At 33.9% G+C, this 27187-nt stretch overlaps 1 protein-coding gene across 3 annotated transcripts in view; it reads left to right on the top strand.

Annotated features, from left to right (window-relative positions):
- LOC145241369 (p53 and DNA damage-regulated protein 1-like) overlaps positions 1–23512 on the top strand; it is a 28719-nt gene extending 5207 nt beyond the window's left edge. For all 3 annotated transcript variants that reach the window (XM_080104246.1, XM_080104245.1, XM_080104244.1), the window contains exons 2-4: positions 559–717; positions 5828–5928; positions 23294–23512. In XM_080104246.1, the coding sequence (XP_079960372.1) occupies positions 581–717; positions 5828–5928; positions 23294–23451 (396 nt within the window). In that variant the 5' untranslated portion in view covers positions 559–580 and the 3' untranslated portion in view covers positions 23452–23512. The remainder of the gene's footprint in view (positions 1–558; positions 718–5827; positions 5929–23293) is intronic.
- Positions 23513–27187: the final 3675 nt, after the last annotated feature.

Genomic DNA, 27187 nt, shown 5'->3' with positions numbered 1-27187 from the left:
GAAATTGTTGATAGTGGTTATGGCTAGATGAGTGTTTTTTGTGAAAGTTTGGTGGGGCGAGGGGGGGGGGTCTAGATTGAAGCTCAGGCGAGCACTTGCCATAAAATAAGGATGGAGCAGATCTTGTCAAACTCTGGAATCTTTCTGCCAAATTCCGGAATCTGCACAGAATTTCAAACAAAACTCTTTTTTTAATCTACGGAGCATGGCATGCTCTCATTCCATCGTCTATGATGTGTAGAAGTCTTAAGTAATTTGCAATTGTATTCTTAGTATCGCCCCGCACTGAGGATTGAACCTTCAACCTCCGAAAGAGTGTCGCTTAAAACTGAATCTTACCTTGTACTTTATCATGTCCTTGCAGATTTCCGAGTTCGACAAGATACACCTGCAAAAGGTTGGTGGTAACATCAGCCGAAACGTTGTGTGAATAACGGCCAAGATGAGAACAGTAGTCTGAATAATACAAATACGACAATCAATCCTCATCTCAAAAATTCAATTCTTTGTTTGCAAATATTCGCAGGAACTGAACGTTTTTTTTGTGTGTTTTTCTAGGTTATTTGAAGCTATCTTAGGCATGGCCTCGGAGTTATCAACTGCCCATCTGGTGAGTGATCTCACAGAAATCGAAGAAGTGGCCGAGAAGATTCTTTCAGATAAACAACAGATGATTGATTTAGACAGAAAGAGGAATCAAACACGAGAGGCAATCAGGTATACAACAAACAGAAATCATCCTTTTTAAGTGATTTTTTTTTTTTTAATTTTATTTAATAGACAACCTGTGACCCATCGGGTCAACATGTTGGTATGCTGTATATTAGTATATGTTTGTGTTCAGAATGTGACATAATGGTGTATATGAATATCTTCACTGACCCATCTCTAAAAATTGAATTTGAATGCAGCAGCAAGTCCTGAAAACATATACCAGAAAGTATCTGTTTGAAATAAGTAATACACCATCCACTATGACTATGTAATTTCTACAGCTACATACCTAGAAAACAGAGCTGTTGAATTAGGTATAAATGAATTCTTGAATGTAAAAATTTTCACACCTTTATGTGAGAACATAATTAGTGTCAGTTCTTTAATTTTGATCTGCCATGTCTCGTTCTAAAACAAAATTTCTAAATACCATATATTTTGGCATATAAAACGACCCTTAAAAAAATCATATTTAAAAACCAATATTTCATAAGATATTGACTGTTGCAATCTCTAGCCTAGACTAAACAAACATGGTTTTGTGATTTAGCAGTTGTCTTACACAACCGATGTATGATAAATTTATATGCCAAAATATACAATATATAAAATATGGTTAGGTGGAGGTAGAAGGGAATTTTTTATTTTTTTACATGGTGGTGACCACTTATCAAAGCCCGGAAGCCACTTGGGGATAAGGGTTATTGCATGTACAGTAATCAATGGGATAGTATCATAGTAATCGTTAGTATTGGATATTTAATAAAGTGTCTTACTTAAGGGTGCAGTTCATCAGGAATTTGTTTATGTTGGACTTGAAGACATCCAAGTTGTAGTCAGGTGGGAAATAATAATGTCTAGTAATAAAAATGGTTTTTAGTTTAGTTTATTAAAACTATTTGGCAGTTATATTTTTCTTCCACTGACAAAACACAGTGAAAAAAACATTTTCCCACATCAAAATGTAAGTATATTTTAAAAATCATTTAAAAAAATTTTAAAATGTGTTTTACAAAAAACAATTACTAGCATGCTTTTTTTTTTTTTTTGTTAATTTTTGTTACATATTTAAATTTCTAGTTTAATGTATATTTGTAAAAAAGAAATGGATTCTATTAGTATATAAAAACTTAGAAGTGTTATTATTGTAGATTGACATTCTCTGATAAATAATTCCTCTAATTAAAAATGAGATGTTACTCTTTTTTAGGCAATTATATGTGAACATTCTGGAAAATTTAAAGGGAATAAAAATAACACAAAAAACTCAATTGTTTGTAAATTCATGGTGGTGAATCAGTTTCATGTATAAATTCAACATAAAATGAACTTCCATTTTCAAAACATTATTGCATTTTACAGCATTTAACTAAAATTGTTATTGTGCTCTGTGAGATAAATTCTGTGCATTAAATTTTTGTGGGATGGTGGATGCTACTTTTTAAACTCGTTTAGTTAGATGATCTTGCCAATTAGACTTGGGTTTAGTGGTAAAAAAAACTTTGTGAACATCCAAAAAAAGTTAGAATGACGTGATAATGATGACCAATGATTATAAAATCTTTTAATTCATGAAGATTTAAGATTTTTAAAGCTTGTTTAAATGACTTTTTTATTCGATAGTTTAAATACTTTCAAATTCTTTTCAATGGCTAGTGAAAAAGAAAACCTACATTTTCCTGATGATTCTGTTATGAATTGAAATGTCAAATTTTGTTTTAATAAATGTTTATTGAAAGAGATTCTGCACTTGTTTGGCTTTAGACCGTTAAATGTTTGAATTTTGTATCTGATATCAGCAGTGCTTACTATAAACAGTGGACTTTTTGTTACTTAATGTATGTGGTGTGTATATATATATATATATATATATATATTTCTTTTTTATTTATTTATTTTTAAAACCGTAATCTACGTACACGCGTGTTTCGAGGTCGTTACCTCTCGTCAGCGTAGTTCAACTGTTTCTAGGGATCGAACCTCAGACCATGTTTAGCCACAGTCCGGTGCCTTAACCGTTAGGCCATAATCCCTAGATTAATTATACTGTTTATTTTTATCGCTTATAAATTTTAGATTTTGTTATTGTTGTTTTTTTTTCAAGCGATACATATGGGTAATATTGGCTCCGCCTCGAAGCTCGTTTTTTTATTTACTTAGAAATCTAAATTTATAAGCGATAAAAATAAACAGTATAATTAATCTAGGGATTATGGCCTAACGGTTAAGGCACCGGACTGTGGTAAACATGGTCTGAGGTTCGATCCCTAGAAACAGTTGAAACTACGCTGACGAGAGGTAACGACCTCGAAACACACGTGTACGTAGATTACTGTTTTAAAAATAAAATAAATAAAAAAATGTTATATACGTCCAAACAAATTAAAAGGGCGACTTTCTAAGTAAATAATAAAAATGAGCTTCGAGGCGGAGCCAATATTAACCATATGTATCGCTTGAAAAAAAAACAACAATAACAAAATATATATATATATATATATATATATATATATATATAATTAGGTTGGTGCAAAAATAATGTTTTTTGGCATGAAGTTGAACATCAAAAATTACATTATTTTTGCACCAACCTAATATAATAATAATAATATATATATATATATATATATATATATTATATATATATATAAACCAATGAAGTGTGAAAAAAAAACATAAATTGTTCAAAACAAGTTAGATTAATTTTTCCCTGATGATGAAGATTGAATCCTGAAGGATTGGAAAGTACTCAGACTTATGATAAATATGGTGATTACATCAGCCAGTTCCTACGAGAAGTGAAGACTTTATTCGGAAGTTGGAAAGGATCGAAAATAGAATTAATAGACATAAACATTTATTTTACATAATGAAATATATATATATATATATATATATATATATATATAAACGATCAAAGTCTATATTTCAAATTTCAATTTCAAAGTGTTAATCATCTTACCATTTATTTCTTAAAGTATGTTAAATTCACAATTTTAAACAGCATGTTTCGTAGAGCAGAATCCTTAATCTAACTATCATATATATAATACATATATATATATATATATATATATATATATATATATGCATATATAAGTTGTATTCCTGTCTGTTTGTTTGTTCACAATTTAATTTATATATACAAAGGGTACAGTTTCACAAATAGATTTTAATACTGAAAACGGATTCTTTCTGCATGATTTCTATATATACTATGCATTCAAAAGAAATAAACATTCAAGGGGTTATCTCATTTGCATATTACATTGAAGAAAATCTGTTTTAATAACTAGCTCTAAATTTTTAATGGAAATTAATAATAGAATTGTGTTAAGTATTCTATTTAGAAATATTATATCAAATTGATTCATTTATTTTAAATTTAATTTATTTATACAATAACCAACATCAGCTGGATTTAAAAACGGAAGTTTTTTTGTTTTTTTTTACACAGTGGTCACCATTTATCAAGGTCCGGAAGCCATTCAGGGATAAGGGTTATTGCAAGTACAGTATGTTAGTGTGGAGATGTAATGAAGTGTTTACTTAAGGGGGCGGTTCATCAGGAATTTGTTTACGTTGGACTTGCAGACATCCAGGTTGTAGTCAGGTGGGAAGCAGGCAGACAGAACAGAGTTCCACAGGTGTGCAATTCTAAGAAAGAAGCTTTGTTCATGGAATCTACATTTTGATTTAGGCACAGATAAAGAGTGGGGAAAAAGTTTTGACAGTGGATTCAGCTAGACAGGTGTTTCTCGTAAAAGATTGGCAAGGGGGGACCAGAGATTGGAGTTCAGATGAGCACCTGCCATGGAAATAACGATAAAACAAAGATAGGCTCGCAACGTCTCTTCTGTGGGAGAGAGGTTGCAGGAAAGAGAAAAGGGCATCTCCCACCAAGCCACGAAGTCTATTTTGTACTCTGTCAAGGCAGGATAGGCTGTTTTTAGCAGCTCTTGCCCAGATATGGCAGCAGTATTCCATCCTTGGACGCACTTGGCTTTTATTTTCATTTAAAATATGAGTTATTTCCCTTTAAGCTATAAGCTTTTATTTCCCAGTTTGAATTTCATAGATGAAGATGGCTGTTTTATGCTTCCAAAAATTCCAAATATGGTCAACTTTTAGGAAAATTGCAACAACTTAAGTTATCTGATGTCTTTTAAATAGTATGTCACTAAACCTTCCATTCGGCAATATGTCTTTTACCTGGCAACACCAGGTATGTACAACTAGAATATACATGTATAATATGCAGGGTGTTTCAAAAGTCTTGGGAACATTATGAGTTATTAAAAATCGTTATGTTCCCTAACCCTAACCCTAACCCTGTATATGTGGCAGCTGATCGGCTGAACTGTAAGGGCCAAAGAGTTGGCTTTCAAAATGTCAAAAGAACATCTTATTTCGCAACAAGGGAAAAATGATGTTGAATGAATAGAGAAAGGGAGATAATAGTAGGGAGGGAGGGAGGGATTATTACATAAAAATTATAAAAGAAATTAAACATTTTTTAATTTATCATTTAAATGCATGAAAAGGAAATTCCGATGTAAATATACATTAAATGTAAAAAAAAAAAAAAAAAAATAGGTAATCTGTAAAACGAACCAAAAGATAAAAGTTCTCCTTTGCACGTCATTCTTTCAATAACAGTGACATTTTAATTTATTTTTAATGCAGACTATTATTCTCATCTTTCTTTGTTGTTGTTTCACGACGTTTCGGCCAACCATTCCTTTAGCCTTCATCAGGTGGTAAACACGACAGGATAAGAACTCTGAATCTCCTAACTGCATTCTCAGCAATTACTGCCATCCATAGTTGTTGTCGTCTCACCGGCCAGAGGCTTACTTGGCCAAAAACGTGGTGAGACAACAACAACTATGGATCGCAGTAATTACTGAGAATGCAGTTAGGAGATTCGGAGTTCCTGTCCCGTCGCGGTTACCACCTGACGAAGGCCAGAGGAATGGTTGGTTGAAACGTCACGAAACAACAAAGAAAGATGAGAATAATAGTTCGCATTAAAAATAAATAATACTCATCTCAATAATGAATTCCAATTGAATAATATATACAGTGACATTTTGTCGTTTTATTGTTTTAGGGTGTTGAACAAAGACAAAATAAACAACAAATGTTGGGTTTGTGTTGGCAACATGTTTTTGAAGTTGCCTAAAACGTCTACAAAAAATCTCTTGGAAAATGGTAAGTCTCCTTCTTTTATACATTTTTATGCTGACGTAGCGATATGCATGTGTAAGTCCTTAAGATAGCATTGTGACTTGTTTCATTTTACTTCAAGTTTTCAGAAATCAAGGGGCCACCACCCCCATCCGGGGCTAACACCTGATCTTTATATACAAGATACACAGATATTCAAGTAATTTAGTAATGTTCTTTTTTACCTCTCAAACACTGAGTTAGTGAAGAAAATAAGAACATAATTTTCCTCTCTCCAACTGACCATTTAAATATGTTATAGTTTGCATTTCTTTTTTATTTATTTGCGAACTGATATCCTCATTTTTCGAAGCCTGCGGTGCAGTGGATAGAGACATTGAATCTCTATGGTTCCAGGTGAGCATTGTCTAAAGATAGCGGTTTCAATCCTACTTAAAGCCGGCTAGAGGATTAGTTGGTCAAAACGTGGTGAGACAACAACTATGGAAGGCAGTAATTGCTGAGGATACAGTTAAGAGATTCAGCATTCTTATTCTGTCGCAGTTAACCACCTGATGAAGGCCAGAGGAATAGTTGGCTGAAACGTGAAACAACAATTTAAAAGATTAGGATAACAGTCCGCAAATAAATAAATAAAAATATAAATTACTTATCTCAAAGAATTCCAATAATTAAATAATATAGGCATTTCTTGTGATATCTTGGTCTTACTGATTTCCAGGACAAGATTCCTCTTGTCTTGTGGAGTTTCCAACTTCATGCTGTTACTTAAGCTAACATCACTTGGAGAAGGGGCGCCTATCTTCGTAAAAGCCAGTGTGGGTTAGCCATACCAAGGAGATCTTGTTTTTTTTATTTTATTTTTTTTTTTTATTTACATGGAGATCACCACTTATTAAGGCCCGGAAGCCACTCAGGGATAAGGGTTATTGCATGTACAGTAATCAATGTGATAGTATCGTAGTAATCGTTAGTATTGGAGATTTGATAAAGTGTCTTATTTAAGGGGGTGGTTCATCAGGAATTTGTTTATGTCGGACTTGAAGACATCCAAGTTGTAGTCAGGTGGGAAACCGGCAAACGGAAGAGAATTCCACAGGTGTGCACTTCTAAGAAAGAAACTTTGTTCATGGAATCTACTTTTGATTTAGGCACAGATAAAGGGTGGGGAAAATTACTGACAGTGGTTTCAGCTAGATGAGTGTTTTTTGTGAAAGATTTGGGTTGCGAATACTATGCATTCAAGTTTCTCTCGTGAAATTGGCTGTGTTGTATCAATACATCGCTCAATAGTCTTGTGTCTGACATATAGATAGCACTACTAATAGAACCATTCTTAGTTAATTCCTGAGTAACTCTCTTGTACCATGAACGGGGTGCATCGTTCAATCCCTAAATACATCTTTTCAGCTTCCACACTTGTGACTCTGGATATGCCTCAGATTATGGTCTGAGAAATACTAGTATGTCACCTTGCAAAAATGCTGAGGTGAAATCAAGGGTCTGCACCTGCCAATTCTTAACAGAGGCTGTTAACATTACAAGATGCATAGCTTCATGGCTGCATGTTGGAGAGTCTGTTTTTAGGTTGTGTGAATGAATTTTCTTCATAGCCACATGCTGAAAATGTGCCTTTGTTATCTTTTTGTTATTTTTAACTTTTTCTATTATCACCCATCTTGTTGATATATATTTTGGACCTATGTTAGAGACACATTCACACACATTCATATGAGTTTCCATGTTTTTTATTTCTTTCTCCTTTGCATCAATCACATCTTTTCTTGTTTTCGTTCAGTTGTGAGGAAAACATGTTTTTCATGATCTCCTTCTGTTACTTGGGAAAGTTCTCACCACTGATTAACATTATCCCAATTGATACACACTGGACATTCATTTTCTGTAGTTGGTTCTATATTCCGCCAATGGCCATAATTTCCAGTTGATTTTGGTCATGTATTTTTAATCTTTGCTTTTTTTTCCACTCATTACTTCCAATAATTTTATATTCCACTATTTTTCTTTTACTCGGCCCTGAAGTATTTTCTTTCAGTTCCTTCCTGTTACTATTGGAATTTTCACCATGTTGATCTTCAACTTCCTCCTCCAAGACTTCATTCATATCATTTAAGGGAATTGTATTTTCTTTATTCCTTGGCATCCAAGGTTCTTGTTTACCTTCATCAAGTGACATGGATGCATCCTGTAAAATGCTCTTCCATATCGGATCAATACACATTGACCCTCTTTACCCAAAAACTTTGGCAGAGCCACGTCATCCTTTATAGTTTTGTCTTCTATAGTAAAAGCTGTCCTGTTACAAATCGTTCATCCTCATGTCCAGAATGATTCTGAAGAGCATTTTTGGCACTAACAGCCGAAGCCAAAGCTATTCATATTTCTTATCTTCCAATGTTTTCTCCATTGCTTCAGCCAATATTAGATTGTAACGTTCTACAGTGCCATTAGGGAATAGACTTTCAGCAGCTGCAATGCAGGTTTCAATATTCATTTTTTTCATTCATCGTTATTAAATTCTCCCCCATTATCACTAAAGAAGCGTTTGGGAACTCCAAAATATGTTATCCACATTAAAAATATGTTGCAAATAATTTCTTCACTTTTCTTGGTTTTAATCAGCCTCGCAGCAAAGTGGATGTGTCAATTAGGTGTAAAATCCAATATTGTTTATGTCTGAATTCTTGTAAGTCCATACATACAGTATTATTAAACCGGTTTCCAATAGCCAATCTCACCACCGAACGACGAGGGGGTATTCTATGCCTTAAACAAACTCAACACGAATCACAGACATCCTTAATAAGAGTCAGAAATTCCTTATCATGCAAGGTCCTACGGCCTCTCACCAATGATACTAATTTCTCTTTTGATGCATGGGCAAACTGTTTATGTAATTTCTCAGGCTTGGTTCTTTTCTTCATTCTAGAGTATTTTTAAAGCTTTATAATGTAACACAAAGTTTTTTTTGTTTTTTTTAAAGCTTCACAGTGTAACACAATGTAACACAAAGTTTGGTAACTTTTCAATCTGCAAAAGCATATTTGTCAATGGAAGACTATAATGTCCAGAAGTTGTCGTTTGCCATTTTAAATATCTGCCTAAAATCTAAACAGCTGTCACTTTTAAAATCTAGTATCATGCCAGCCGTTTTCATTGATTTTTGACTTAGTAACAAGGGTAAATCATTTTTGACAATGTCTGCCTCTATGTATGTTCTGACACGTTTTACGCCTCCTACGCCTCCTATAGTTACAGGAAATTTAACTGCTTTAATTGCCATTACCTCCTCTCCATCACCAAAACAAAATGTCCTGTTGGATTTAAGTCTTCACTAACTGCTTATCTCGGCCATTTAATGTACCAAGAAATACATTCAACCAAAGTTCTCCAGTAAATAGTTCCAAAACAGGCAGAGTCCAACACTGCCATACTCAGTGTCTCTTACAAAGTTGGACATTTTTATATTAGAATTATTCATCAATGTTTGATAACAGGACTCAGAATTAATTAATGAGATGTATACTTAGTTTAAATCCCAAACAGTGTTAATATTTCTAGGACTAAAACCAGTACAATTTCTGAGAAAAATGCTTAAATGAACCATATTTGAAACAACACATTGTCTTACCTTGTCTGCCTGTTGGATTTGTTTTGTTTCCTTGATAGAATTACTTCCATTCCGAGTGAAATTTACAGTTTCAATTTCTTCCTTAATAGTGGGAACTGTTTTGCATTCCAATGAAGAAATATCAAAAAACATGTTTTTTTAAAGTATCCTTCATTGCTGCATAAGTTAAACGGCGCTCATACAATTAAAAAAAATGAAAATATTAAAAAAAAATGAAAATATTGAAAAAAAAATTATAGCGTACATACTCGTTATAGTCTGAAGTTCTCTGAAAAAAAAAATTTCACTTAATTTCATCAAGTAGTTTTTATTTGACAGTGAAAAAACAATTTGTTAGGATACCGAGCAAAAGGTTCGATTTTTAGGAAGAAAAGCTAGTAATAAACATGGGGAGGGAGTGTCGGCGCTTTTAACTGGAGTTATCTCCCTTTGGCATGTTCAACAAATTTCGTAATGGCTGACTTCAACGCGCTCTCATAAAAACGTGTTTTTCTGCTGTAAAATAAAAACTACTCGATCAAATTAAATGAAATTTTTTTTCGGAGGTCTTCAGTCCAAAAACGGATACGTACAATATAACCTTTTTTCGATATTTTCATTTTTTAATGTCTTGATTAAACTGTACAAGTACCAGTTAAACTTCCACATGTTGTCCTTGCTAATATTTCGTTTTCTTCTGATACATTCACTGCATTTAAAACAAAAACTGTTTGGAATCCTTCCAGCAGAGAATTTCTGTATTTACATAATTTCTGGTACAAGAATTTATAACGCATCAAAAAGTCATATTTATTCCAACAGCTCTTTTGTAAGAGTAAAATTCATTGAATGACATGTATGCCATTGTGTTTTGTCCCTTAAATATATCTCGCCCAACTTGTCTGTAATTATTTTTAATCTGTCAGTTCGGCCGATATGATGTCTAAGTGTCGAACGCATTCTCATATGTTTTGTGGCAATGACCAAAATACTGCTGGGTCCTGTTTTTCCTTGGGTAAATCCATGAAGATCGACCATATATTTATGTCTTTTTTCCACTCCGTTTACATTTCTTCACTCTGCAAAAGAGGTGGCTGTTTTGTAAATGACGCCATATTTCTTTCATTTGTATTTTAACGTGAAAGTTGAACAGATATAATATCTGTCACACGAAAGAATACGCTCTGCTACCAATGTTAGTTCACTTAGTACTTCCCAGGAGGTAGGATAAACACATATTGCTGTTGGCCGGATGCCATATTGAATATCCACTCGAAATAAGGGACATAACTGAATATATAGAAGAAGGCCAGCAAGTTTGTAGAAATTTGATTTTCCACCTTCTGTCTTTCCTTCTCTCTCCCTCCCCTTCTTTACCACCCCCCTTTCTTGGTGTATCTTGTGCTGTGACTGCTTGTTATATCACGTGTTGAATGCGTGCCTTTCAATTGATAAAAGGAGATGTGTGCACCATTTTGTGGGAAGTTTTGAACACAAAAAAGAAGTCGGCTTGCTATCCCACGTCAAGAGAAAAGACGTTAAAAATCGCAAGTTTAAACAAGAGAAACCAGTGGTTTGGTTTCTTTTTTTTTCAATCGAGATTTGTCAAGGAATACGATACAGAATTAGTCAGAAAAGACTGTTTAAAAAATCAGAGTTGTAAATGAAATTACAATGACCTCTTCACCGAGGAAGAAAGAACTATTTTAAGGCCTAGAATAGGTCTTGTAAAAAAAGAATACTAACTCCAGTGAGGCGTTAGAATTCACATCAAAAGGAACCAAGAAATCTTCTATAGAAATACATTACACCACAGAAGATTTGGATTATTTTCTTGGATTACAGAACCAAGAAGATTGAAATTTTCTCGAATGAGAACATTTAAGTTAATGGCGCAAGGGAGGTAATTTACATACACCCTCTTTTAAAAAGATTAAGTGTTGACGTGTTATTTAAGTTCTTTGACACGCAGTAAGCTCTGACTACACCTATATTCTTACCCCTTCTATCCCTTACAATATTGTTAATGGAGTGCTTTGAGAACCGCCAGAGGGACTAATTTGGCAGACACTGTTATTCGTGAACATAAAACTGACTATATCTTTCTTTCCCTATTTACCTTTCCATTTATTAAAAAAAAAAATTGTTTGTGGTATTCTTTCATGTTTTTTCCTCCTTGGGATAACCTTCATTGGACGTCATGATAAAATTCCCGTTAAGTTTGATCACTCCAACTTTAACCCATCTGACAAATAAAACACAAGTTCTATGAATAAAGCTTTTTTTCTAGAACCACCCACTTGTGGAACTCTGTTCCGCTAGCCTGCTTTCCAGCTGACTATAACATGGTCATCTTCAAGTCCAATGTAACCAAATTAAATAGTCAATTTCTACCCAATTTCCATCATTGTTCACTCATTAACCTTTATCCTCGAGTGGTCTCCAGGCCTTGATGAGTAGTGACGCCCTTGTAAAAAAAAAAAACCTTGATCGACTATCTATACAGTTGAATCATCAGTGTTTTTGTATCTGTTGACAATTTGATGAAGAATCGAAAATATGTGTAATACGTCTAGAGAAATATGTTTATAGTGTTATGATTAAAATATATAGGGAAAATGTGTTATGAAAGCAAATTATGATAAATTCTCTTTTAATATAATAATAATATTCCAATTTATAAACTCACTATGTCTGTCTGTCTCTCTCTCAATTTTTTTTTTTTCAAACTGCATATCCTCCAAAGGTCACAGAGCGGTGTGAGATGAGTTGAATGATTGCATTTTTTGTAGACTGCTATTTTATGGTTTTTAGCTGGTAAAGAGCTGCTAAGGCATCAAAATTGAAAATAGTTGGAATTTGGCAGGCGTAAGTCGCCTTAATGTGCTCTTGTACACGTGTGCAAATATATGTTTATATGTTAAAGTTAGTTCATTTTTAATAATTTCTTTTTCTTTGTTTTTCATGATAATAGAGAAATTTGAAAATCGAAATATATATATATATATAATATAAAGCTGAACGTCTTAGTGTGTGCCTGGTCACGAATAGGCTCCTATATGGTTGACTATTTAACAAAAAACTGATCACATATAATGATAGAAGATGTATCAAGACACAGGAATGGGCATGTTTGATCTGACATAATGATGATTCATTAAAATTGTGGGGTCTGCGTACGCACCTGGTCCACAAAGTATGGAAATAAAAAATTTAAAAATTAAAAAAAAAACGTTTACAAGTGTTTTTATATAGATGTACATAATAATACTTTGATAAGTATGTTTTAACTTAAATAAGGATGGTATAATAAAATTATGGGGTGTTCGTTCGCACCTGACCTCCATAGAATGAAAATATGTCACAAAGTTTAACAAGGTTTTTTAATATAGATCCACAGAATATTGTGATAAGTGTTTCAGTGTGAACAGTTATGGAATAATAAATTATGGGGTTTATCTATTTTATTTTTACTTTCATCATATTTTCTTTTTTGGTTTTGATACCCTCAAATTTGAAGCTATCTCTTTACAACCCTTCCTTTTCATAACCTATCATACTTTCATAAATCAGAGTCCATTTTCTATAGGCTGTTTTTGAACCCAGTCAATAACGGGTACTTTTGCTAGTGTATATATATATATATATATATATATATATATATATATAAAATGGTTGACAAGAAAGTTCTTGCTGTTTTAATTTTTAAATTCAGATGAACATATCTTGGCTCAAATAAAAATTCATTGATCAAAGTATCATCAGAATTAACACGCTTTTGCCAACACAAAACAAGTGTTTTTTTATGCCTGGAATGTAAAAATCTTGCATTCTGGTGGCGATGAAGTCACTGAAGGTGTTTTTAATACCGCTTAGGTTTTGAAGCCTTTCTCATGCAGAAAGTTGTTGAAATGTTTGAAAGTGGTATTCGGTAAGTGAGAGGTCTGGGGAGTATGACAAATGAGGCAGTTTCGTAGGCCAATTTGTTCAACTTCTGCAGGTCGGTTTAACACCGTGATATCGGGTATTGTCGTGGAGAAGAATTGTGCCTTTTTGTTGACCGGATGTTGTTGTTTAAGTTTCTAATGCATTTCATCCATTTGTTGACAGTACTTCACAGCTGTAATGGTTTCGCCTGCATTAAAAAAACTAATGGATGTGACTGGTCGCAAACCAATAAACAGTTAGCATGACCGTCTTTTGGTGCAACTCTGGCCTGGAGAAGTGTTGTGGAGCTTTGTCGACATCTAACCACTGAGCCAAGCATTGCTGGTTGTTGTAAACAACCCACTTTTCATTGTAAGTCACAATCCGATCGAAAAATGGGTTGCTCTTGTTGCATAAAAGAAGGGAAGATGACACTTCATAACGGCATTTCTTTTGGTTGTCATTCAATTCGTGAGGCACCCATTTATTAAGTTTTTTTGTCTTTCCAATCTCAAGTGGTTGGAAATCATTGTATACATTACATCTAATTCAGAAACAAGTTCTCAAACAATTCTGCCGAGATTAGGTTCGACTAAAGCTCTTTATAGATCATTGTCAATATCCGCTCATCATCTTCAAGACTCATCGCCACTACAAAATTTCTTAAACCACCATTGTGCTGTGCGTTCACTAGTGGTTCCTGGGTAAAATGTTTCGTTGATATCACGAGCTGTTTCAGCAGCTTTTCAGCCTATCTTGGATTGAAATAAGAAAATTGTGTGAATTTGCTTTTTTTCCATCTTGTATTCAATGTTCTGAAAAGAAGACATAATTGTTTTAAAACGATTGTAATTTAAACGATAAGATAGAGCGAAAAACGCTATTTAAAATAATATATAAAGTAAAGGTATTATGACGAAAACTTATTTGAAAATACATCATTTGAAATCAAAATTAAAAATTTTGCAAGAACGTTCTTAACCTAATAGTAGCATCTATAATTATAAGCTAATCATCTGTTGAAACAGCAGCAGTCACTATCAGTTGCTTAATTTTAAAATGATGAGTTTTGTAAATTATGTTTACAAATTTATTTTGCAAAGAATAAGGACAAACTTTGTTTAAAATTAATGTGATATGTGATTCTTTTATAAAAGTTCCTTCAAGAAATACTGGTTTTCAGATATACTTAAATTTTGAATTTGTAGTAATAAATGACTTTATAGCTTCCAATTAAAATGATAAAAAATGCTAAATAAGATCCTACTCTTTTAGGCGATTATGTGGGAACAAAAAGTGTCCATTAAAATGATATATAAAGTAAAGGTATTATGACAAAAACTTATTTGAAAATACATCATTTGAAATCGAAATTAAAAATTTTGCAAGGACTTTCTCTCAACCTAATAATAGCAAACTTTGAAAATCAAAATACTGAATTTCAAGTAAAGCCACTGGTATCAATTTAATAGTCAGGTCACAATATTCAAACATTATGAGGTAGAAAATTAATCTATATCTATAAAAGTGAAAATGTCTGTGTGTCTGTGTACATTTCCCTACACAATAACTCTGTCAATTTTCAGTCTACAGACTCAAGACTTGACATAAGTGGTATTGAGATTTGAGAAAATCTTTTTGATCGGTTTTCGGCCAGAAATTTGGCTGGTAAAGGGTCAAAGTTCAAAGATTTGACCTTTAGAAACTCTACCAAACTCTTTCACCAATTTTGGGTCTAAACACTTGAAATTTTAGATATAGATTACTTAGAGATGGATCTAACTTTATAATTTGATTTGAGCCCAAAACAATAAATGCTAAGGGGTCATAATTTAGGTCAAAGTTTTATATAAAATTGACCTCTGCAGTTTCTACTAAACTACTCGGCCAGGGTAAGCTTTTTAATCGTTTTTTGTTGAAAATTTGGCTTCCAAGGGGTCAAAGTTCAAAAGATTTGACTTCTGCAGTCTCTAGCAAACTATTCAGCCAATTTTGGATCTAAACATTTGAAATTTTACATAAAGGGTAATCAGACATGCAGCAAGCTTTTTAATCAGTTTTTGGGCAAAAATTTGGCTTTCAAGAGGTCAGAGTTTGCAGACTCTACCAAATTCCTCTTCCAATTTTGGGTCTAAACACTTGAAATTTTAGATGTAAATTACTTGGACATGGGTCAAACATTTTAATCTAATTTAGGCTAAAAAAATAAATGTTTAGGGGTCAAAATTGGGGTCAAAGTTAAAAAATATTTAACATTTACGGTCTCTACCAACTTTTCTCTATAGTAGTTAAGGAAGCTTATTTTATGGAAAGGCATTACCATACATATTCGCACTTTTAATATATACATATGCACATAAAGTTATGAACAGTACATAGGGCCCAAGCAAAGCCGGGCAGAACTGCTAGTTGTTAATAAAAATAGTTTTTGAAGACAGTGAAAATTGAGTTTTGCAAAAAGAAATCAGAGAGAAGGTAATTGTTTTCTTTAAAACTAAAAATCTTAAGGCAATTTAACAAGACTTAATTTTCTGCTAATTGTCTTCAAAAACTGTTTTCATTAATAATTAATTCTCTTCCTTGTCGTTTTTCATAATTTTTGGATGTGTCCAGTTCTGTGACATGACAATTAAGTATAGGCACCACCAAAACTGGGGGGCAGGTAAGTACTTTTTGACAGACCGTCTTTTTAAAAATCTACCAAAAATCAGGTAATTATCCAATCAATACAAAATTTTAAGCGATTATTAAGAGAAGAATGAACTTTATAACAGTGTACTTATTTTTCATAAACAATATTTATATATATATATATTTTTGCTTACAAACCCCCCCTTGTTTTGAGAGGGTTCCAAATATGCTTAAAATAATCATCTGAAACTGAACAAAACATATTATGTTGTTGTAAGGGACGGGATTATAGATTTAAAAAAAAAAAAAAAAACTTGTTTGCATACCTTATTTTGATGTCTGAATATCAAAACTTCGATTGTGTTTAATTATCCCGCTTTTGAGTTTTGAAGTGTGAAATTCGGTGAATATGTTAAGTAAAATAATTAATTTAAGTTAAGCAAAACAAAAAAAAGATTTTAATATTTATACAAAAAAAGCCATTTTAAAATCTTTGATAAATAAATTAACAATTTTTTTTTAGCGAGCCGAATAATGCATGACCATTATTAAACAGGGCATGCTTTGAAGAATCGATACAAAAAAAAATTCGATAAACATTGTGCCCTTTGTGTTAAAAATAGCATCAATTTTTCGATCCCGTTTGAAAACGTTTGCCGCCTTTCGACTACGGTGGACCAAACGCGCTGAAATAATTTTTTTTTATTCTGCTTTAAATTGCCCCCCCCCCTTTTTGGGGAGCCTGGCCCCCACACACATACACATTAAAAACCAAACTCATACAAATGGTCACCCATCTGGTACTGGCCAGCCTCAGCGTTAATAATACATTGAAATTTGCGTCACTGAAAAATAAGTTTTTTGGGGTCTGTTTGGTCTTCCATAGTTTGCTTTTTATCAAGTACAAACGTAAACATTGTCTAGATCGACGCGAAGTAACTGGTTGCCTATATGAATAAGTGGAATTATTTGAAATCCAGGTACTTATAATATTTTTGCATATTCTCATAGAAAATCACCCTAAATCTTAGTTAGACAACAAATAAATAAATTAATTCTTTCAAAAACCTTTTTTTTTAAATATTTATGGCACCCCAGTCATTTTTTTAAATTATTTTTAAATCACTATTATATATCTGATCTAATATAATAAACGAGACAAAATACTGTTAGAAATTCGCTCAATGTATGTTACCGTGACATAGGCTAACATATATTCAGTGTTTTTTTAATAGTATTTTGCCTAGTTTATTATTTATAACACCTTTTCCCGAACTTACCGTGTTAAAGAGAGTCGGGCGCCATTTTGAATTTTCCAATACATCGGTAAACACTGCATGTTTTTCGAGCTGAATAAACATGTTACATTGAATAAAAACACAAAAAATGTATCCAGTTTGGTAGAAAAGTAACTTATCTTGCCTTTGATAACATTTGTTATATATTTGTTTTTTTGAAAACTTTTTCGAATCTATGTGTACAGTAATACAAACCAGTTTTTTTTTCTATTTTAGACTTAAGTAAAATATTTATTTCGATGTTTATTTTGATATTCATTTTTTTTCTTCTGCAAATGTTGCTTAACAACTTTCTTGGTTTTCATAATTAAATCGGTCTTCATCTGCTTAGTTGCATTTCTCTTTTTAAGATGTTGCTTTTATTTTCATGCAACCATAACTACGATAAAGATCTATGTTATTGTCATCAAAATTGGAAATGTTTTCAAATTTTCACTGCTACAGAATTTGCATTTCTTTCGCTCAGGTCTTTTTAAAGAAGAATCATTTAAGGATGTTGTTTTTATTCGGATACAAACATAGCTAGAATGAGGATCTACGTTATTTTCATCAAAATTGGAAATATTTTTAAATTTGAGCCAGCTATAGGCAAATAGCTCTGCTACCTTGTGGATGACTTGGAAAAGCCAAAAGCTAAGGGAGTAAACCCTGACAAAAATCTGGTTTGTAGTTCTGATAGATGGATGGTCAAGCACTGCAACACCTTATCAGTAACCCCTGTAACAACGCTGGTTCTGACCATCTTGGCTTGTCTTTCCATCTGACTTTGTCTACAACGCTGAGAAGGAGACATTGGTAACTGGGAAAATCTAGGTTTCCTTATCATTTGGCCAGGCCTGCATCTGGAAAGATAACTCCAGTTTACACTGCACAGAGCACCAGATTAGATGCTGAACGCCATTGTTTTACATGGCGGAAGATTACTATCTTCAGTTGAATTTCGAAGCTGTTTTAATACTACTATTACTACTGCAATTTTATTATCTCCCTTGGATCATTTATTCTAATGTAAAATAGTTTTGTTAGGGTTATTTTATAACTAACTAAACCCTTTCTATTATCTCCCTTTAATGTAAAATAGTCTTGTTACTTTGTTACTTTTAATGCATCTAAAACCAAGCTTCTCTCTTTACATCATCAACATTCTAATTCACATTTGTCGTCAATTGAAATGAATGGCTCTCGTCTTCAGGAGGCCTCAAGTTTTGACAAGCTTCTGGGCTTGACCATTACTCCTGATCTTAAATGGAACACGTATATCAAATCTGTTGCCAAGGCCGCTGGAAAAATGGTGGGATCTTTCTATCGATCCAGTAGATATCTCACTGCTGATGCTATTCTCTACCTATATAAGAGCCAGGTACGTCCAAGGATGGAATACTGTTGCCACATCTGGGCAGGAGCTGCTAGAAAGGACTTGTCCTGCCTTGATAGAGTTCAAAATAGACTTCGTAGCCTCGTAGGAGATGTCCTTTTCTCCTCCTTGCAACCTCTATCTCACAGAAGAGATGTTGCGAGTTTGTCTCTGATGTATCGTTATTTTCATGGAAAGTGTTCAACTGAGCTTCAATCTATGGTCCCCCCTCGCCAAACTTTCACAAGAAACACTCGTCTAGCTGTAAACACTATCAATAATTTCCCCCACTCTTTATCTGTGCCTAAACCTAAACGTAGATTCCATGAACAAAGCTTCTTTCTTAGAACTGCACGCCTGTGGAATTGTCTTCCGTTTTCCTGCTTTCCGGCTGACTACAATATGGTTGTGTTCAAGTCTAAAGTAAATAAGTTCTTGATGAGCCGTTCCTTATAAGTTATTAAATTTACCAAATTTTCATTACTAATGATTACTATATTGACCAATTTCTACTGTACACTCTTTAACCCTTATCCTTGAGTGGCCTCTGGGCCTTGATAATGTGGTGATGCCTTTGTAAAAAAAAAAAAAAAAAAAAACACTACTGAATGCACAGTACAATGGTGGTTTAAGATATTTCCTGGCAGCAATGAGAGTCTTGAAGATGATGGCCATAGTGATTGGCCATTGGATGTTGATAACGAATCCAAACTAATCCATGCACGACTGTTTGAGAACTTGCTTCTGAATTAGAAGTAGCAGAGAGAGATTGGAAAGACAAAACTAGATAAATGGGTGCCTCATGAATTGAATGACAACCAAAAGAAATGCTGCCATCTTCCTTTCTTTTATACAACAAAAACAACCCATTTCTCAACCGGGTTCTTTATGACAACCGGCAACATTCAGCCCAGTGGGTAGACACCGACAAAACTTCATGACACTTGCTGAAGCCAGAGTTGCACCAAAAGAAGGTCATGCTGACTATTTGGTAGTCTGCAAAACCTCATTGATTACAGATTTTTTACTGTAGGCAAAACCATTATGATGGTGAAGTTCTGTCAACAAATGGATGAAATGTATCAGAAACTTCAACAACAACACTCCGCATTAGTCAAAAAAAAGGCTCAATACTTCTCCATGACAATGACTGGCCGTATATTGCTAAACCGACTCAGCACAAGTTGAACAAATTGCGCTACAAAACTTTGCCTCATCCACCATACTCTCTAGCCATGTTACCTACTGACTACCACTTTTTCAAGCATCTCGACAACTTTCTGTGTGAGAAATGCTTCAAAAACCTCAGCGATATCAAAAACATCTTCAGCAACTTCATCGCCACCAGAACATAAGATTTTTACATTACTGGCATAAATACATTTGTTTTGTGTTGGTAAAAGTGTTTTGATTCTGATGGTGCTTATTTTGATCAATAAATTTTTGTTTGAGTCGCGATATGTTTATATGAATTTAAAAGTTAAAAACGGCAAAAACTTTCTTGTCAACCTGATACAAAGTAGTTGTGTATGCGTTCATATAAAAGTTAGAAACTACATAAGACACACCCACAAAGCTTATATATTCTCTTTTAATATTGACATGCATTATTGTTAAAATTTAATTCATTTTTGTGGTCAATACTAATAAACTTAGTTGAGAAGAAGGAGGAGGAGGAGGTCAGTTTAGAGTATTACTTTTATTTATTTTTTGTTTCCATTGACATTTGATGTGAAAGTCAAACTAGAATTCACTTTCTTGGTCTTCAAACTAGGATCATTCATTTAGCAAAGATGGAGAAATTCTTTTGGGAGACTAGGGAGGGAAAGATAGGTAATATTGCATATGGTATATGTTCATCATGGTATGATTCATTTGCATTTTTCAATTCATGATCTTAGTGGGTCTTAACATGATTGGCTAATTTTGTTCATGTGACTAATGAATTGATGGCAATGTGGTTAGGTTTTTTAGGTGACTGTTTAAAAATTGAAGATGTCAGCTTTCAAATAAGAGGAGGTGTTTACACCCCTCATCACATATATCAGAAGCAACTCTTCGCTAAGAAAAAAACGTGTAGTTGAAATAAAGTAAATAAAACTGTCTTCTTTGAATTGTGGACCTTATTATTTAAGATGTCGTCAGTCACAAGATTTTTACCAACATCCATGCTACCCATCATGGACCTATGCAACATATATACAACTCTGTCCTCCTATCATGGAGCTACGATTTTTGGTAGTTTTTTTTTTACTTTTGCCCCCCCCCCCACACACACCCAAACAGGGCATATTGCTACTGAAGTATAAGAGACTATTATGATATAAGCTAGATTTATAAGAAGGCAGCCAAGGTGAGAAGTTGGGGAGTAAAATGCTTGTTTATAAAACATTTAAATTTCTGCATGTTAGTCAGGGAAACATAGCAGAAAGGGAAGTAGTCATAGAAGGTAATCTAAGAATCCCTACAGTGAAGGGAAGGGGTTTTGCTGCCAGGTGGATGTTTCTTTAGTTCTGCTGTAAACAACATTTAATGAAATATATGCGTACTGCCACTATCTTATGCTAGGTTTTTTTTTTTTCATCGAATTTACATTTAGGTTTAGGCACAGATAAAGAGTGGGGAAATTATTGATTGTGTTTTCAGCTAGATGAGTGTTTTTTGTGAAAGTCAGGCTAGGAGGGACCATGGATTGGAGCTCAGACGAGCACTTGCCATGAAAATAATGATAAATCAGAAACAGGCTTGCAACATCTCTTCTGTAGGTAAAAGTTTGCAGGGAAGAGAAAAGGGCATCCCGCACTAGGCTACAAAGTATGCAGTGTTAAAAGTATAAAATAAAAAAAAGTTCATAAATATTGTATTGATAAAAGATGAATCTGCATAGCTTATTCCATTGTTAAATATCTTTATTTGCTTCAGTTTGTGTCTATCCGTTACACCTCTGCATTGTATTGCTTCTATAAATTTCCTTTATATACACACTAGACAATGCTTCAAGCAAACTACATTAACCTCTTATATTATTACAGATGTTTGTCTTAGTGCTATATACTGGCTTGTCTCTTGATGCATGTGTCACTCATTATACACACCTTTTGCTGGGACTCACATGTGTCATCATCATCTTTTGTTTTCAGTCAAATCACAACATGAGTCTTCTTTTAAATGGAGGATTTATTAACATGATGAATACAGGAATTTGTGCAAAAGACATAAATTTAATATCCAGTGTAGCAGCAATTCCTGGGAACATCTATTATATAAATCTCAGTTGTCAGTTTGTGTGAATGTATGTATGTTTGTATGTCTGCCAAAAACTTTCGACAGATACAACACATCCTGATGAGATTGGTATTGTTTTGAAGGATGACGTCTCGGACGACAAATATCGAAAAGTTGGCCAAAAACATTAATTCTTTCACCCTAACTGGCCAGTTTTCTACAAGGAAGGGTCGATTTTTGTAATGCCATTTTCGCAAGTCATCATATCAGTTGGATTGACTACACTTAATCTTAACGTTCAGAACTTCTGGTCGGGCGACCGAGATATCGGCTAAGACGTCATGTTTTTTTTTTTTAACCTGTTTTTTCATTTTAGCGTTGCAGGTTCAAGCCTATCTGCCTATTCTCACTTTTTTTTTTTTCTAAATACCTCTGCCTACTATTGTTTTGATTCAATCCCCCCCCCCTGTTACTACCACTTGAAGTTCGGGTTCATGGCCTAAACAAAGCTGATCGCAAGATGCTAATGAAATACTAAGGTCTTATGTATGACATGAAAACAAAAGTAAGATCTCCTTCGTTCTAGTAATCATAGGAGTTACCAAACTCATGGAAAAAAAAAAATGTTAAAACTGCATGACACATATAAGTGAACTAAGTGCAAAAGAGATCCAAAGAGTTGCACTAAAAGAGATGGCTAAAATCCTAAAAAGATGGAGTCTCTGAAATAGCAGGTGAATGTTAGGCATCCAGTAGGATGCCATATCCCCAGCCAGAACAAAAGCATAAGAAAATTATTTAAAAACAAAAAAGGAAAGTATTCACTCAACTAGGAGAGAGATAGAGAAATATATATAAAGACAAGCATTAGCTATCACATTGTTCGTTCGCTTCACCTGATTGGCGCTTTAATGGCGAGGATCAATTTCTGCCTCTGCTGGCCTCAAAATTGATCAAGAAAGAGATCACAATCCTCTTGCTGGTTATTGACTTCTAATTCTCAATTTTAAGTTATTTGCTGAGGTCATCTTCTAACCCTTCAGCTGTCAATCATTCTTAGTTTGTCTAACTGCTCTTCTTTACATTGAAATAAGGGCTTTCATTGTTTAATAGTTACATGATTTATTTAAATTTTTGCTTTTGTGTCTTACACCTATTCCCTATTTTCACTTCTCGAATTTTTTTAAAACTTGGTTTGTATTTTTGAGAGATGGAGAAAGATTATTGGTTATTTGATCCATTTGTAACATAAAAAGTTTGATTTTCATAAATGAATGCTTGATAAATCCATAATTTAAAAAAAAATATTTCCTTGTTCTTTTTCAGATTTCAATCAACTCGATGGCGAAATTAACAAGATCCGAACTGAATTGAAACCTCAAATGAACAAATTACGAGATCTTGAAAACAAAGACAATTTAAAAGGGTTTCATTTGGAGCCGCTCACCAAAGATGAATTCCGTGCCATCGAAAATCTCCTTTGATTTTTTTTCTATTTTTATTCTTTATTTCAAAATAAAACCAAAAATGTCTATTTTTTACAAATTCTTGCATTTATTTATTTTTGTTCAAATTTTTTCTCTCTAAAGCCATAGCTATAGCATTACTTTCTTTTAATGCTCAATTCAGGAGTTGGGTAGATAGTTTAGTATCTATTCTGTGATCATGTTACCATCCTCGCATGCATTACCTCTTCCTGAAAGAAGCAGTGGTAGTGTAGTATATGTTTGTCTATTATGATATCATCCTCCCAGGCGAGCAGAAATGTGGAAGGGCAGATCATATGTTTGCTAATAATAATAATAATCTATATATCTATAAAAGTGAAAGTGTCTGTCTACAATAAATCTGTCAATTTGCGGTCTAGAGACTCGAGATTTGACATAAGGAGTATTGAGATTTGGGAAAATCGTTTTAATCGGTTTTCGGCCAGAAATTTAGCTGTCAAAGGGGTCAAAGTTCAATGATTTGACCTTTGAAAACTCTACCAAACTCCTCCACCTTGAAATTTTAAATGTAGGTTACTTGGACATGGATCAAACTTTTTAATTTGATTTAAGCTCAAAATAGTAGATGTTAAGGGGTCAAAATTGGGATCAGATAAAAAAAAAAAAAAAAATTTGACCTCTGCAGTCTCTACCAAATTACTCCGCCAATTTCTGGTCTAAAAATTTGAAAATTTACATAAAGGTTATTCAGAGATAGGGCAAGCTTTTTAACCGGTTTAGGTTGAAAATTTGAGCTGCCAAGGGGTTAAAGTTCAAAAGATTTGACCTTTGTGGTGTCTAGCAAACTACTCAGCCAATTTTGGGTCTAAACATTTGAAATTTATGCATAACGGGTATTCAGACATGCAGCAAGCATTTTAACCAATTTTGGGGGCAAAAATTTGGTTGTCCAGAGGTCAAAGTTCAAAGAGTTGACCTTTGCAGATTCTACCAAATTCCTCAGCCAATTTTGGGTCTAAAGACTTGAAATTTTAGATGTAGGTAACTTGGACTTTTTATTTTGATTTGAGACCAAAATAATAAATGTTAAGGGGTCAAAATTGGGGTGAAAGTTTTAAAATAAGGACCTCTGCAGTCTCTACAAAATTACTCAACTTTTGGTCTAAACATTTGAAATCTTATATAAAATGTATTCACACGTAGAGCAACTTATGAACAGTACATAGGGCCCGAGCAAAGCTGGGTTGAACTGCTAGTACATATATAAAAGTGAAAATGTCCGTCTGTCTGTGTGTGCACATTTCTCTACGAAATAATTCTCAATTTTCAGTCTAGAGACTTGAGATTTGGGAAAATCTTTTTATTGGTTTTCGGTCAGAAATTTGGCTGTCAAGGAAATCAAAGTTCAACGATTTGACCTTTGAAAACTCTACCAAACTCCTCCGCCAATTTTGGATCTAAACACTTGAAATTTTAAATGTAGGTATTCAGAGATAGGGCAAGCTTTTTAATCAGTTTGGATCGAAAATTTGAGCTGCCAAGATGTGAAAGTTCAAAATGTCTAGCAAACTACTCAGCCAATTTTGAGTCTAAACATTTGAAATTTATACATAACGGGTATTCAGACATGGGTCAAAGTTTTAAAAAATTACCTCTGCGGTCTCTATGAAATTACTCAGACAATTTTTGGGTTAAGTATTTGAAATCTTACATTACATATTCACATGTAGGACAAGTTATGAAGAGTACATAGGGCCCAAGCAAAGCTGGGCTGTACTGCTAGTATATATGAATATATATATATATATATATATATATATATATTTCCAGTTTTCTGTAATGAAGAAGGGTAGTGGATCTGAGCTCCTGATTGGTGTGGTACACATACTTGAGCTGGTCGTGACCCAAATCCTAGCTATTCAGAAAAGCAGTCAATACTTAGGAATGCAATGCACCATTTATCTTTTTTTAACATTTTCTTTACCACATCGACAAAATTTTTAGTAAGTACAGATTCATTGTAAAATTCAACCTGAAAGTTCCCAATAATGCCGATGCAGTGTCTTCTTTATTCAAAGTGATGGAAACGTCTGTTGTGAAATGGAACTGTGAATAAATGATGCCTTCGGGCCGAGATCAAAGTGTAGTATCTCTGAATTATTGTTACCATTTTATTGTTATCTTTTTTGTTTTTACACGTCAATAAAAAATGTTTTAAAAATTGGGAGTTACTAGGACGTCCCCCAATATGAAAGGGTGAATGCGGTATTATGGTGAAAGAAGATACTAGCTGGGAGAAACTTTTGACTTTGTTTAGTTCTGGAGTGACAAGGATGACCAACGACCCCCAAAATCCCCCCTTTTGAGTTGGCCATGTGCCTAAGTTTTTTGTTCATCGTTGATTTTTTTTTCTGTATTTTTTTAACATGAATAAAAGATTTAATATCTCAAAGTGTAGTATCTGTTCTTTAGATATGCTGCACTTAAGATAATTTGTACCAGTCAATGGAGGAGAAACCCTCTATACTGGGACAATTATTATTTTTGGTAACCAGACTGCCCCCTTTTTTCCTACTTTTAGGGGAGCTGGTTTTTACCCCACATTAAAAACGGCCTTGTGCCAAATTTGCTTTGGTGGGGAAACAAATAAATGCAATAAATGATAACATTTTAATGCTACTAAGACTAAGCTTCTTTTGTTTAACAATTGCAAGAAGCCTTCTCAACCGCTAATAGTCATGAAAAATAACACTCTACCTTAGAGCTCATCTTTCAAATCCTGGACTTAACATTCACAGGCAACATGAACTGGAACAAATACAGTGAGGACATTGCAAAAAAAGTGAGCTCCCTCTGCCATATAAGGTTACTCACACCTGAGAGTATCCTGTATCTCTACAAAGTCACCTTTCGCCTATGCATGGAATATTATTGCCACATATGGGTTGGTGCATCTACCACTAGTCTCTCCTTTTTAGGCACAGTCCCCCAAAAACGTCTTCAATCTAATAGGTCCCGCACTATCAAACAACCCCCAACCCCTGTCCCATCACCACAATGTTGCATCACTGTGCCTGTTTTACAATTACTTCAATGGAATGTGCCAGATGAACTCATTACACTCGACATACACACCTGACAAACTCATTTACCAACAAAATTCCACCCCTTTACTGTAGAGGTTCCTAGATGTTTGAAAGCCTTCTACTGTAATAGATTCTTTCCTCAGACTGCTAGATTTTGGAATTCCTTCCTTGCTTCCTGCCTCTCTGACTGTACTAATATGCAGGAGTTTAAATGTAAACCAACGTCTCACTTATCTCCTTACATAGTCTCCTGTAAACATGGTCCTAAATAGTAGCCCCTTACGTCCAAGTGGGAGTATGCTTTGTTTGGGGTGTACAAGAGTAAAATAAAAGTGACAGACTCCCTCTTCCTGCAAATGATGTATGATACAGTGGATGCAATAAGGTTGACTGATCTGGCTTAGGAAGATTGATACATGCACAATCAGAAACTGAATGTATGCATCAATGCCAGCTCTTTAGCAACCAAGATAGCATGGGAAAGGAATAGCATAATGCTGGATGACACTTGTTGTCTGCGACATGAAAGCCAAGTGAAAGCATATTAATTTAACTGAACTTGATGCTGTGTTGAAGGATGTCAACTTTGCTTTCCAGTGGCAGGGCAAAGTACTGCACATAAAGACAGACTCTGCATGTGTATACTACTAGGTATCGAGCACCCTTTTCTAAGAAAGCCCGAGTTC

The sequence above is a fragment of the Euprymna scolopes genome, chromosome 20 (genome assembly GCF_053919585.1).
Source record: "Euprymna scolopes isolate OS-2025 chromosome 20, ASM5391958v1, whole genome shotgun sequence".
In the NCBI taxonomy this organism is placed as follows: domain Eukaryota; kingdom Metazoa; phylum Mollusca; class Cephalopoda; order Sepiida; family Sepiolidae; genus Euprymna; species Euprymna scolopes.
Note: the sequence above shows the minus strand (reverse complement) of the source record. Positions and strands in the feature narration are given on the sequence as shown.